Source organism: Vitis riparia, chromosome 19 (assembly GCF_004353265.1).
Source record: "Vitis riparia cultivar Riparia Gloire de Montpellier isolate 1030 chromosome 19, EGFV_Vit.rip_1.0, whole genome shotgun sequence".
Classification (NCBI taxonomy): Eukaryota; Viridiplantae; Streptophyta; class Magnoliopsida; order Vitales; family Vitaceae; genus Vitis; species Vitis riparia.
The window spans coordinates 8,611,651-8,626,526 of NC_048449.1; the positions used below are offsets into that span (position 1 = coordinate 8,611,651).

General features: G+C 34.4%; 1 protein-coding gene across 1 annotated transcript; it reads right to left on the minus strand.

Annotated features, from left to right (window-relative positions):
- Positions 1–209: 209 nt before the first annotated feature.
- On the minus strand, positions 210–14,102 carry LOC117908144. Its single transcript, XM_034821808.1, is given in 8 exon segments — positions 210–540; positions 543–873; positions 1,361–1,776; positions 1,779–2,283; positions 9,001–9,062; positions 9,437–9,619; positions 12,375–12,996; positions 13,170–14,102. Coding segments are annotated over 8 exon segments (3,315 nt in total). The 5' UTR covers positions 14,076–14,102; the 3' UTR covers positions 210–250.
- Positions 14,103–14,876: the final 774 nt, after the last annotated feature.

Genomic DNA, 14,876 nt, shown 5'->3' on the forward strand with positions numbered 1-14,876 from the left:
GTATGGATTGCTCACTTAGGAAGGCCACTATATTACGCACTATACATACATATAGATATACATACATATTTTCAAATTAAAGGGTAACAAGAGATAAATTCAGAACAGAAAAAGAGAAATTTATACCAAACTTCTCATTTACTTAGAGGTACAAGTTTGTCACACTTATTCTCCTTACTCTTATGGTGATTTCTATCGCATTGTAAACATCATACAAACATTGTCGTAATACCTTTTCCTGGTAGTGAGATCACTGAACAAGAAAAGGATCATATGGAATGGGAATTAGGTTCAGATCTTCTTTTCTTCTAATGGTCAACCCAAATTCCTCAGTCATGTCTAGATCCTCATGCTTCATTCCATCAGGAAGTTTCCAGTCAAAATGGTAGAGCAAATTTGCAAGTGGCAGTTCAACATTAGGTATAGCAAACAAAATGCCTGGGCACATCCTCCTTCCAGCACCAAATGGGATATATTTAAAATCAGTACCCTTGAAATCAATCGAACTATCCAGGAACCTCTCAGGAAAAAATTTATTGGTTCAAACCAATGATCAGGATCTTGAGCAATTGCCCATGCGTTAATGATGACTTTTGTGTTTTCAGGTATCTCGTATCCATTAATCACGCACCTTTCCCTGCATTCTCTTGGAAGCAACAAAGGAACAGAAGGGTGTAGCCTCAAGGTTTCTTTTACTACTGAATTCAAGTATTTTAATTCATGAAGGCCTGTTTCATTGATGTCCCTTTTTCCATCAAAGACCCGTCTAACTTCAGCTTGAGCCTTTTCCATTACTATTGGGGATTTCAGCATTTCCGCCATCGCCCACACCACAGGCGTTGACGACGTCTCACCACCACCACTGAAAATGTCCTGAAAAAGGATTACTGAATTTTAGATTAGGCCAGTGGTGCCAATAATTCTTTTCGTCATCCAATATGAGAGACTGAAAATGATTACAGGTAAAAATCATAGGCGCAATTCATTGGCCTTATTCCATGCAAAATAAAACATTCAAAAAGAACCTACCTGTTGCAGATTTGATTTCAAAATGAAAATGGATTGAATATCAATCAAATTTCATGGTAAAAAATGAGTTTTCATAGCTTCAAGGTGTTTCATTACCACCTTGCTCGAGAAACATAAGGCATGTCTCAAAAACTCCTTTCCAAAATTTACCAAAAATGCATTTTATTGTAATTTGTTATTATAAACAGCTTCTGTGCCTGAAAATATGAAACCAAAGAAAATGATAGTTAACCAACATTCGATGAGAATGATGGAGCTATGATAATTCTTGAAGAAAAAGTTAAATCGTTGCAATATATAGAAAGTCAATAGCTAAAAGCACACTACTAACCAATAGGACTGCTTTGACGTTGCCGTCAGTTAAGGGAATTCCAAGGTCCCCATGCTCCTGAAGGTTTAAAAGAACATCAACTAGATCTTCCTGGGTTTCAGGTTGCCCCGCTTTTGTTGTTGTCTTCCTCTTCCTGTGGTCATCAATAATATTGTTAAGTATCCTATCAATTTTCTGGTGCACTTTCTCAAGTTTAGGCTTTATTCCACTGATATAGTGAAGCCATTTAAGCGAAGGGTACATATCTGCAACACAGAAACCTGCTGACAGCTCCACAGCTTCCAAGATAGCTGATACAAATGCATCCTGGCCTTTGAATTTTTTGCCAAAAGCTGACCTTGATGTTATGCCATATGTCAAAGAGAAAATTTTTTCGCTAAGATTGATTGGTGATCCTGCATTCAAAGAGATGCTCCGGATGAGTTTGAAACCTCCTCTTCTCGAATCGATTGGAATGACTTGACGCGCTTTGCACTCAAAAGTTCAATGGTACAAATTTTTCGAAGTTGTCTCCAGTAGTCACCATAAGGAGAAAAAGAAATACTTGTAGCGTTATAATTTATGATAGTAGAAGAAAGAAGAGGAGGCCTTTGAGCAAAAATAGTATCATGGGTTTTCATAACCTCTCTGGCAATTTCTGGTGAAGAAACTACGAGGGCAGAAACTTCACCAAGTTGTAGGTGCATGAAAGGTCCATATTTGCTGGTCAAGCGTTTCAGGGTGTGATGGGGTAGTGAGCCAACAAGTTGGTGCATGTTTCCTATGAGAGGTAGTTTCCATGGTCCTGGGGGCAGCTTTGCGGGTGAGATTTTGGATTTGGACCTCTTTCCTATTTTGAAAACAATGAACATGGAGAGAAGGAAGGCAAAGAAGGCATAGGAAGAGGGAAGATGGATCTCCATTGGGATAAAGGAGTGTAGAAACTAAGATAACGTAACTGGTTTATTAGCAGAATTGCCTTTTATACCAGTTTTAAACTGGTACAAGTCCTTCCCTATGAAAAATGTTATTGATGAAAAACTCCAGGGATGCTTTCATTTCATATGATGAATGAAAAAAAGGTAAAGAATTTTAGAGCTGTTTTGGCTGTGTTTTTTAAAATTTGTTTTTAAAAATTGTTTTCAAAATAGAGAACCAAAAATAGTTTTCCAGAATTTTTTAAAAACTGAGTGTTTGACAAGATGTTTTAAAAAAAATAGTTTTTTAAAATAAAAAACAAGAAGTTTGTTTGGATGAAAGAATTTGTATTGTTTTTAAAAACAATGTATTACTTTTATTTCATAAAAATTTTATAAAATTAATTTATAATAATATGAAATCAAATTCAAGTTAAGTGTTATTAAAAAATAAAAATTAAATCCACAATTATATACAAGTTAAAGATAAATATTTTTTTTTAATTATGAAACTTTTTTTTTTTTTATTGTAGTAAAACAAAAATTTCTATAAGATAAAAATAATTTTAATATATATTTTTAATACAAGTCAATTAAGTACTTTTATTATTTTTTTTAAAATTTTTATTTGATCATGATTTCTTTTGTTTTTTTTAGAAACATTTTTAAAGTTAAAGAATCAAAAAAAGTTTTTTAATATTTTATAAAACTAAGGATATTTGATCAGTTATTAGTAAAAAAGGATTTTAAAAATAAAAAACAAAAAGACTTGTTCAGATAAATTGTTTTTTTTTTTTTAAAGAAAAAATTTTGATTTTGTAAAAACATTTTAAATTTAATTTATATAATATTAATTAATTAAATTTAATTGAAGTCTTATTGAAAATGAAAATAATTTTGTAATTACAAATAAATTTAAAAAATATATAGTTTTTAGTAAAACATAAATGGTAATATTATAATAAAATCATAAATTATATTTTTAGTAGAAAATATACTATTTTATTATATTAATAAATCCATGCTATTAATGAGTATATTATTTAAGTTTTAAATTATTTTTAAAAATTAATAAACTTGTTAACAAAGTCAATGCATTAAGTCTTGTTTAATTTGAAGTTATTTTGTATAGCGAAAAAATTTAAAAAATAATAATTCTATACAGAAGAGAAATGATAGAGTGTGTGTGTTTTTATATTGTTTTTAAAATTTGACTTGTTTTCTAAAACTTGTTTTCTATTTCACTTTGTTTTTAACCGGAAAGTATTGTGGATTTTTAGAAACTGATTTCTTGTTTTAAACAGACTCTTAGTTTTTTATGTTGCAGGTGAAGAATGGTGATGCCTATGGCTTGGTTTTTTAAATTCGGATGGCTCCTTGTCCAACCTGGCAAGCTGGCTCTTTCTGAGTGGGTAAAGGAGTGTAGCAATGAAGATATTGTGATTAGATTATTAGCAGAATTGACTTTTATACCAGTTTTAAACTGGTGCAAGTCCGCCCATATGCGAAATTTGCGTGCATGACCTACTCCATGGTGCTTTCTTTTCAGTTGATGGATGAGAAAAAGCCAAAAACGTAAAGAATTTTCCAAAAACACATGCATCTATCAGACCATTCAGCACAACGCAGTACATATATGGTTGTCATGACGACTTAAATTTTTATGTTAAAGGCTAAGAAAGTCAGTTGATGGATGAGAAAAAGGTGAAGAATTTTCCAAAAATAAATTCATCTATTCGACCATTGAGCACAATGCCCCAGGTGAAGAAAGGTGATGATTTTTTTTCACTTCTTTGGTTGGCTGACGATTTAATTTCTTTCTTTTCATTCTTGGACCGAAATTTACGAGAGCCGACTCTTTGTGACTGAATACATGTACCATGCATTCGTGTTGCTTCCTTTCATCCTTTAGCCAACCTGACAAGCTGGCTTGTCAGGAATGCCTAAGTTGAAACGGAGTCATCTGGTGCTAAAAGTGAAAAAGGAGGACATAGTTTTTCAATTCATGGATTGACGTACTGGTGATTATCTTTTTAGTTTTCATTCTTCAGCCAAATGTGAATGAGTTTGCTTTTTGTCAATAAATAATCGACTCTTATTTCAAACTTGGATAGCTGGCTTGTCAGGAATGCCTTAGTTGAAACGGAGTCATCTAGTGCTAAAAGTTAGAAAGGAGGACATGGTTTTTCAATTCATGGATTGACGTACTGGTGATTATCTTTTTAGTTTTCATTCTTCAGCCAAATTTGAATGAGTTTGCTTTTTGTCGGTAAATAATCAACTCTTATTTCAAACTTAGATAGTTGGCTTGTCAGGAATGCCTAAGTTGAAACGGAGTCATCTTGTGCTAAAAGTAAAAAAGGAGGACATGGTTTTTCAATTCATGGATTGACGTACTGGTGATTATCTTTTTAGTTTTCATTCTTCAGCCAAATTTGAATGAGTTTGCTTTTTGTTGGTAAATAATCGACTCTTATTTCAAACTTGGATAGTTAGCTTGTCAGGAATGCCTAAGTTGAAACGGAGTCATTTGGTGCTAAAAGTTAAAAATGTGGACATGGTTTTTCAATTCATGGATTGACATACTGGTGATTATCTTTTTAGTTTTCATTCTTCAGCCAAATTTGAATGAGTTTGCTTTTTGTCAGTAAATAATCGACTCTTATTTCAAACTTGGATAGATGGCTTGTCATGAATGCCTAAGTTGAAACGGAGTCATCTGGTGCTAAAAGTTAAAAAGGAGGACATGGTTTTTCAATTCATGGATTGACGTACTGGTGATTATCTTTTTAGTTTTCATTCTTCAGACAAATTTGAATGAGTTTGCTTATTGTCGGTAAATAATCGGTTCTTATTTCAAACTTGGATAGCTGGCTTGTCAGGAATGCCTAAGTTGAAACGGAGTCATCTTGTGCTAAAAGTTAAAAATGAGGACATGGTTTTTCAATTCATGGATTGACGTACTGGTGATTATCTTTTTAGTTTTCATTCTTCAGCCAAATTTTAATGAGTTTGCTTTTTGTCGGTAAATAATCTGCTCTTATTTCAAACTTGGATAGCTGGCTTGTTAGGAATGCCTAAGTTGAAACGGAGTCATCTGGTGCTAAAAGTTAAAAAGGAGGACATGGTTTTTCAATTCATGGATTGACGTATTGGTGATTATCTTTTTAGTTTTCATTCTTCAGTCAAATTTGAATGAGTTTGCTTTTGGTCGGTAAATAATCAGCTCTTATTTCAAACTTGGATTAATTGACTCTGATGTTATCAGGGTTCAAAGTATCAGTTGAGTGCGGTACAATTCGGCCGAGTCATATCCGCTTCGACACCTGCCGTGACGAGATCGATACTAGATACAGTATTATGCATGAACTCGGTTGGGAATCGGTAAGACTCGACTGATTCGGCTAAGTTTCTGAGTTAACTTTGTTGACTCGGCTAGGTTACAGAGAATAAAATAAAATAAAAATAAATCAGAGATTGTCATTTCAAAAGCAAACACCTATTCTGAAATTTTAAACCATCAATGAGAAGATCAAAGAAGACAAATAAGAAAAAACCCAACCTGTGACCTGTTTGGAAATAAGCGAAGAAACCACTAAAGGATGAGGGCATGATTTAGGATTTAGTTACCTTATTTTCCTCAAAATCGAGCATTACCGGAGGATGGAGCTTTGGTGTTAGCGGTGGTGACTCATCAAGTGGACTAAATTTTTCACAGGCGACGTCGACAAGACAACCCCCTCAGTCAGATTGCTCCCTCTCCCGTGTTGGATCTTGCACGGTTGCAAATTTGTAATTGTAGGTGGTGTTGTGGGTCTTGACTCTTGACAGCAATGGTGGCGTGCAAGGGTGGGAGAAGCTCAAATTAGTAAATTAAAAAATCCCTTTTATATGGATTTATGAGATATGATTTAATAGTAACATATTAGGAGAATTGGTCCTGATTTGGTAAAGTAAAATGATATGAAAGGTATGGATGAGGTTTAATGATAAATTAAAGTGTTTACATGGCAATGTGAGAATTAAATCATCAATTTTTAATATTATCACAAATAATTTTGAGCTAAATGTGAAAAAAAATTGTTTTATTAAAATTTTCAACTTATTCAATTATATCTATTTTTTTTTTATATAATTTTTTGAAATTTATAATTATCTTATTTTTCGTATCGTCCAATACCGAACCGAGACATCGAGACCGATATGCCTCATAACCCTCCGAGTTAATGACCGATACCGCGACTTTAAACCATGGATGTTATACACACAAAAATAATGGTAGATATTGACGATGGCTATTCAATTCAAGGGGTAATGAATTTCATTTTCATTCTTTTTCCAGCAATGAGAGGATCCAAGTTATTAGACTGGCCCATTTGGACAAATTCAGGCATATTTTCTACTTTTGTTCAGGTATTTGTTTTTACTTGGAAATCGATCCAATTTTTTGGATGCTATTCCCTAAAATTTTGTAAATACTAACATATATCTAAATTTACTACAAACTTAATAAAAAGAAAAAAAAATCTATAAAGATACACGGTTAGTTTAATTAAAAGAATATAGTATTCTATTTTCCGTCATCCCCTCTATTAGATTATAAAAAGTGTATTCATAATACATTTTCTTTATACATATCCAACTAGTATACTACCCAAAAGATATACACATACTGAAAAGTTCTACAATATGCATTCACGTACTATTATTTTGTAGTCGTTATTGTTTTGTACCTTAATTTTATTTTTTTGTATCTTAATTTCATTTTTTGGTATTGGGTCTCATTTTTTATACCTTGGACGTCCTATTATTAATGTTTGTATTCTTATCTGATAACCTAGGTTGTTTCATTCATATTTAAATGATGGAGATTAGAAGTTTAGTAGGTATGGATTCGGTATTTTAGTCTAACCTTTTTATATAGGTGGTAAAAATAAAGAGTCCACTTGAAGCTATGATGATTTACAAGATGCATGTGAAGAATTATACAATGATGTGGAAAAACTTGGTTTAAACATTGTTTCTTTTGACCAGAAAATCACCTCTCTTAAGGTTAACATGATGAGTTTTAAAAAAAAAGTTTGAAATTTATAAAAGAAACGACTAAGGGTGTGAAAATTATTTCTAGTTTTCATTTATATTTTTATTTTGTAAATACAACTTTCATTTCCTATTTTTTCTTTTCTTGAAAATGCATTTGATTAAGAAAAATGAAAACTATTTTTAGAAATAAAAGATGTAAAATCTTGTTTTATTTTTTAAATTTTCACTAACAAGTGAAAAATAGTTAAAATATATATATATATAATTAAAATTTTACACAACACACATATCATAGTATAAGATATTGTGGACCCACATTTTTCACGTGTGTCTCCACTCATTGACGAGACTCGTTTTTTATTTGTGAAAAAACTATATTTAATGAAAAAAAAAATTAAAGTCATCACTTATTTTTATATTTTTGTAAAAGGAAATATAAAATAAAAAACTAAAATCCTAACAAAAATAAGTCTTTAAACTTTTGAAAAAACATATCTTTGAAAAAACTTGGGTCTAGGTTTAAAGACTAAGCTATCTATTGGGAAGGTACCTTAAAAAAATATCACTCTAAACCTTATAAAGGTCTACTGACTAATATGAGGGAAACATGACAATTAATCAATAAATCATGAATACCACAAGATATCAAAGGTGATTATGTCTAAAATCAAAAGACATGCTATTCACATTAAAACAATCATACTAAAGAAATCAATCATATAGGGAAAGGATATGATTGTACCTAAGTTACGTCTTAAAGCACTTTTATAAAAACATCAAAGTTAGTTTAACAAATATAACATATATCATGCATTTTATTCTATTAAAGAGATCATACACTAGTCAAGACAATATCAAACATGAAAGTATTCCCAAACAAATTTTTCATATTTACAAAATTAAAGAGATAAAGGGTGTAAGGGACGTACTTGAATAGCATTTATATTTGAGCACTTTATAGAAATAAGATTAATATATACAATAACAAGTATAGGATAATCACATGTATATCATATATTAGGGCAAAAATCAATTAATATTGAACACATAGATATTGAATAAATATAGTAGTTAGAATCAATAATTGAATAACGAATGTCTCACATGATGACCTCACCAATACCCGATTTAATTTTGTATGAATTAATTTCATAAATTCCATTTTTCTATTGACCATATGGAAGGATCATAAGAATTTTGATGAATTTTGTTATTTTTGGAATTATTGAATTCCATTCATATTTATTAAAAAAAATCAAGAAAATAAAAAAAATAGTAAAAAAATAAATAACAAGGAAAATATTAAAGATGCTTGCCGAGAAAAAATGGCAGCAAAAATATTAAAGAGAGCTTTTATTAACTTTAAGGTTACTAAGGAAGAATAAAAAGGTAGATAATTAAAACTATTTGAAAACCGGATTTTTGAAAATCAATTTTTGAAATCATGGAATTAAGGGATGAATTACGTGTTTAAAGAAAGGTACACTTAAAGGTGGCCGTGCTAGCCATCCATAAGCGGGCCCGGGGGGTTGAGAGGTGGTAGGAAGTGAGAGGAGGAATATTGGTGGTGTTGGGCCCTACTTTGCCTCTCACGGGAACTGTTTTCCTGTGGCTTGGAAGGAGAGTCAACATGGGGCCTGCTAGGAGTTCCTTGACTTGGTGTTGAATTATTCAACCCAACTGCTCCTCTGCATGATTTACCATTGCATGAACTGATCCCAAAGATTCCTTGTCATCTGGTGGAATATGCGGATCGAAGCCATCTGTACCATTATCACAAGGTAACTGAAGCATCATTTAAATGATTGTGACCACTACCGAATATCAGGAGGTAAAACAGGCAGACAAGTTTGACGGTTTGGAGTTCCCGGCAGGTCAGATCTCTGAGGATGAACTAATTGTGAAGCTAAAGTTTCTGAAATCTCAGAGCATTGAGAGTGCGACCTCGCCCAAGTTACGGATGGCTGAGCAGTCTAAAAGATCTCTGACAGAAAGACATTCATGGCTCTCTGCCTTAGGGAAAATGTCTGGGCAGTCATCATATTTTTTTTAAAAATCAGCATGTGTACAGGCTGATCAGAATATGCCCCTCCACAACTCGTATCACCATTGGAGGCCTCGACGCCTCGTCTTCAACCATAGAATTCGCCCAGGTTGCCAAACTCATTCCTGGCATAGATGCGTCCTCCACCGAAGTTCCCATGGCCCCTGAAGTTGTCATCAATCTCATGTTCATCTTGATCTGTGTCAGGATGTGGTAAATGATGGGCTTCATCTTCTTTAAGTCTCCCATGCTTCCATGTTACTGTGCTATAAAGCCCTGGAGCAAATCAACGATAGGTTCCAGTTTCAGCAGTCTTCATCTCCGTTAATGACTCCTCTCCCGCTAAGCCGGAGTCCGCAAGTTTGACAGTTTTGTGATCTACAGTGAGGATCAAGCTTTTGGTCTCAGGTCATGATGCACGATCCCCTGGGAGTGTAAGCATTCCATGGCTCGAGCAATATCCAATGCAAAACCAACTGCTACCTCTGTATTCAAGCATCTCGGTCACAGGTTCAGCAGGCATTTCCCATGTCTGGTTCTATGGCATGATATATTGATATCAGCCGCCGCATTGAGAACAAACTGATATATTCTCAAGATCATCACATTCCAACATAACACCCTTGTCATGCAAAGCCTCAGGAGCTACACTGGTTGTAGTCGTGGGTATAGCTTATAGTTTTCAACAAACCTCGCATGGAACACCGCAAAGCCGCGACCTGTACCCCTGTATTCTGCACTACGAAGAAAAACAAGACCCTCTGCTGCACATTAAGCAATCTTTATTCTCGCTGACCAAGTCATTGTAGCACACAATAGGGTGGCCATGCACGAATGAAACACAAGCATGTGGGGAGGACCTTCTCCGTGAAAGATATTTGTGTCTGTGGAAGAAGTCGATGCTGGATTGCCACCAGCTTTGCCATCCTGCTATTGGCCAGCATCTGGGATCAGATTTTAACTGTGCTTCATATTTAACTGCCTATAACCAGGCTGGAAAACCTGTGTTGCCATCTCCCGCAATATCTCCTTGGTTCAAGAATTCCAATGATCATCTTGGAATCACAAAATCTCTGCTCACCATGGAAAATCAAGTCCTTCATCAATGTGCATTGATATGGTTATGATTAATCACTCATGTTTAAACAAAAAGCTACCATAGTACCAGGTATCGTCCATTAGGATGGTAAATATATTTGGTAGTCAAGAGAAATTATTGTGTGAATTGATATGGTTATGATCAAATGGTGAGATGGTGAAAAATCATATATGAGATTTTGGAAAAAAAAAAAAAAAAAGATTCTAATTGAAGAGATAAAATTGGACTAAGTTAAAATAAAAAATCTATTAAATGAAAAAACTCTTGGATTTGAAATTCACTACTGTTCATTAATTGATTTGGAGTTCAGTAGCGATCAAACTCTATGGTGAATAGGTCATCAAGATCTAATATTCATTAATTTAGGTTGAAGACTTTAAAATCTCACTCAAATGATATTTGATTTAGATCTAAATCTAGATCAAATTAATTCTCAAACTAGGAATCTTAATTACATTTATTAATCAATAATTAAGTTCAATTCATCTTCAATCACCCTACAATAAATTCTATGATGGACTACACAATCTTACCGAATCTAACGTTAAGTATTGATGAATCGATTAGGATTACATTATATTCCTTATTCAAGGAAGTTAAAAGACCAAATTATTTCAAAATCAACAGGCAATCAATTCATACATAATGACCTTTCAATCTTAGCTTCAATAACCCATTTTACCATATATCTTGACTCTAAATTCTTCTTACTCCGAGAAAAATGAAAATTAATCACTCATGTTTAGAGATTTTATCTCACAAATGTTTGGCTAGTGAGCAAATAAAAGAAAATTATACCCTTAAAAGAATTACAAAACTCCCACAATTACAAAAATGGCCAAAAATGAATCAAAATATCCAAAATGAGTTGTTCTAACTCCTACTAAATAGCAAATCTATATAAATGGACACTTGGTATCCTCCTAGAGATCATTTAGAACCTTCATCAAATGAAAATGTTAATAGTTCAAATTACAAAGGATTGGTGCCAAAAATTCATCATTTTTGCTCAAAGTTTCAATTTTCGCATAGGCATATCCTTCAAAAAAGCATCAAGATCCACTTTGCTGGTTCATTCCACACGAGCATGTGAAATTGATAAGTGGCATGAAAAATGGGCTACAAACAGCCTTCAAAATAACTACATTCCGGTCAGGTTTGCACGAGCATGTGAATTTGACTTTTACCAGGTAAAAATGGCACTAACAACACTTAAAAGTTGCACTTTAAAGGAGCCATGCAAGATTGCTATCTTCTCATGTGTGATTCGATCATCACAAAACCATGTAAACATCATACCAGAAACTCTCATTTTCTCAGAGCTCCTCCTCCCATGCGAAATCATTATATATCATGCGTAAAATGGCTGCAAAAGCTTTAAAAATTTAGCTCTTGACAAAGTTCACATGGCTATGAGAAAATCACATACTTGATATGGATGAGAGAGGTTCTTGTCAGGCAGAACGCTAAGAGAGATGTCATGGGGAGAAAAAGATGGGGGATTCAGGCACCAAGGGGCTGTTTGGCAGTAACGGAACCTTTTGGGTATGTTATATTTAGACATTATTTCCAGGAACTCTTGTTCAGTAGATTTTGTTTTCTGTGGAGGAATTTTTTGTGCATGCGAAAGGCGAGTTTGAGGTGTGCTTGTTACATTTAGTAAGTAGCATGGTTTAATTAAGGGCCTTCTTTGGCATTATGCACCTGCTACGTACGTTGTTAGATTATATTTTTGGTCGTGGTTGCATTTATAATTGTTAATTATGAATTATTTGAACCGTTATTTTCTATGATTTGGTATGGAAGCCTACAGATATTTTCTTCATTTATGTAGTGATTGTGTGTATGGCACTCACAACTATTATTGAACATCGATTACTTTCAGCCTCAAAAAAAAAAAAAAAGGAACAGCTCTTACTTGCCTTTGGGCTTATTCATGAGATAAAGGATAGTAAGCAGTGGGAATCAAGTACAGATCTTCTTTTCTTCGAACAGCCAAGCCAAAAACTTCAGTCATGTCTAGATCTTGTTGCTTCATTCCGTTGGGAAGTGTCCAATCGAAATGGTACAGCAACTTTGCAAGTAGAAGCTCAACACTGGCAAGGCCAAACGAGATTCCCGGGCATATCCTCCTTCCAGCACCGAATGGGATGTACTCGAAGTTAGTGCCCTTGTAATCGATTGAACTGTCAAGGAATCTCTCTGGGTTGAAGCTTTCAGGTTCAGTCCAATGTTTGGGATCTCGTCCGATTGCCCATGCATTGACAATGATTTTAGATTTGACAGGTATCTCATGTCCATCAATCTCACATTTCTCTCTGCATTCTCTTGGAAGTAACAAAGGAAGTGGAGGATGTAATCTTAAAGTCTCTTTGATAACTAACTTCAAGAATTTCAATTCTTGAATACCCATTTCATCGATTTCTTCCTTCCTGTCAAAAATCCGCCGCACCTCTTCTTGTGCCTTTCTCATTATTCTGGGGTTTCTCATCATTTCTGACATGGCGAAATCTATAGTTGTTGATGATGGCTCACTTCCAGCACCAAAAATGTCCTGAAAATAGAGTAAACAAACTCAAGTCAAAACAATTAAAGAATAGTTTTTGATGGGCTTGAATATTAAGATGCCTCACCTAATCAATCCTAGGAGTTCAGTCATTTACAGTGGTGGAATTCATTTATGGAGTTTTATAGAATCATGTAGAAATGACAAGTGGAAATACTAACCAAGAGAACTGCTTTGATGTTGTCATTAGTTAAGGAAAATGCATGGTCACCATGATCCTCATGAAACTTTAAAAGAACATCTACCAGATCTTCATCTGGTTCATCCTTGTCGATCTTTGTTGTCCCTCCTCTTGCTTTATGTTCATGAATGATGTTTTCAAGTATCTTGTCAGCCTCCTGATGCAGCTTCTCGAGCTTAGGCCTCATCCCACTTATCAAATGGAGAGACTTGAAGGAAGGGAATATGTCACCCACGTTGAAGCCTCCTGCCAACTTAATAGTTTCCAGGAGAACCGAGATGAATGTTTCCTGGTATTTGCACTTCTTACCAAAGGCCGCCCTTGTAGTGATGGCACAGATTGATGCAAAAGTTTTCTCAGTAAGATTGATTGGCGACCCTGTGTTCAAGGAGATTGATCTAACAAGATTTGATTCCTCTTCGTTCCGGATTGACTGGAAAGATTGAACACGATTTGCACTCAAAAGCTCGGACATGCAAATTTTTCGCAAATGTCTCCAATAGTCACCATATGGCGCAAAGGCAATGTTGGTAGAATTATAGGACATGATCCTTGTGGCCAGAATGTGGGGCCTCTGTGCAAAGATGATGTCATGAGATTTCATAACCTCTTTGGCAATTTCCGATGAAGAAACGACAATGGTGGAAACTTCACCAAGTTGTAAATGCATCAGGGGACCATATTTCTTAGCCAAGTCCCTCAGGGCGTGGTGAGGTAGGGAGCCAACAAGCTGGTGAATGTTTCCTATAAGTGGAAGCTTCCATGGCCCAGGTGGTAGATTTGGCGTCAAACTACCGGTTTTGGATCTCTTCTGTGTTCTCAGTACCACGACCAGAAACAAGATGAAGGCGGAGAGGATATGGAAGGAAGGAAAGTGAAGCTCCATGAAGAATTTGGGGAGTAGCAGAATGGATTAGAGTGTTATTGGCTTATGGGTGAAGCTCTATCTTCATCCTCTTTTATGCTTTGGAGCCTTGGAGGACTTCACATGCAAGATTCTGTTTAGTATTTTAAGTTTTGTTTCTTAGTTGCCTTGGTAGAATCAACTCTATTTCCAAACTAAGATGCCTTAGGTTGATGCCATACCACCAGATAATGTAATCTAATCCTTGGAATACGTATAAAGGTTGAATTATATACCGTGAAAGTTAAAAGACTGCAAATCTCAAATTGTGCATCTTTTGGAAAATGCTAAGCTACCCTAACAATGCCTATTGAACCCTACATCCGGACTATTTTTTAATGTATATGGATCATGAAAATATAAAGGTACAAACAAACAAGATTGAAATAAAAAATAAATAATAAAATTTGAATATATATATATATACCTAATTATTAAAAAGTATGATATGTATATTGAATTCAAATCTTGCAAGTTTAAGCTTTAGAAAATGTGGTAGTTTAATATGACATCAGATCTCGGTTTGGCAAGAAGCTGGGTTCGAACCACCTCTCTTTGTTTCTTTTCTTCCCCACCCAACATTAATATCACCTTATTGGTATTATTCTTTCAAGAACATAGTACCTTTTCAACAACAATTGAACAAATTACACTTTGATGGATGTACTGTCGGTAAAGTTAGGGCAAGTGAAGAGCTCACGGATTGGTGTAGTAGACAAATGAAAGCAGACATCCAACAACAAACTGGTACAAGTTGCCAATGTTAGGATCTTCCATGGCAGG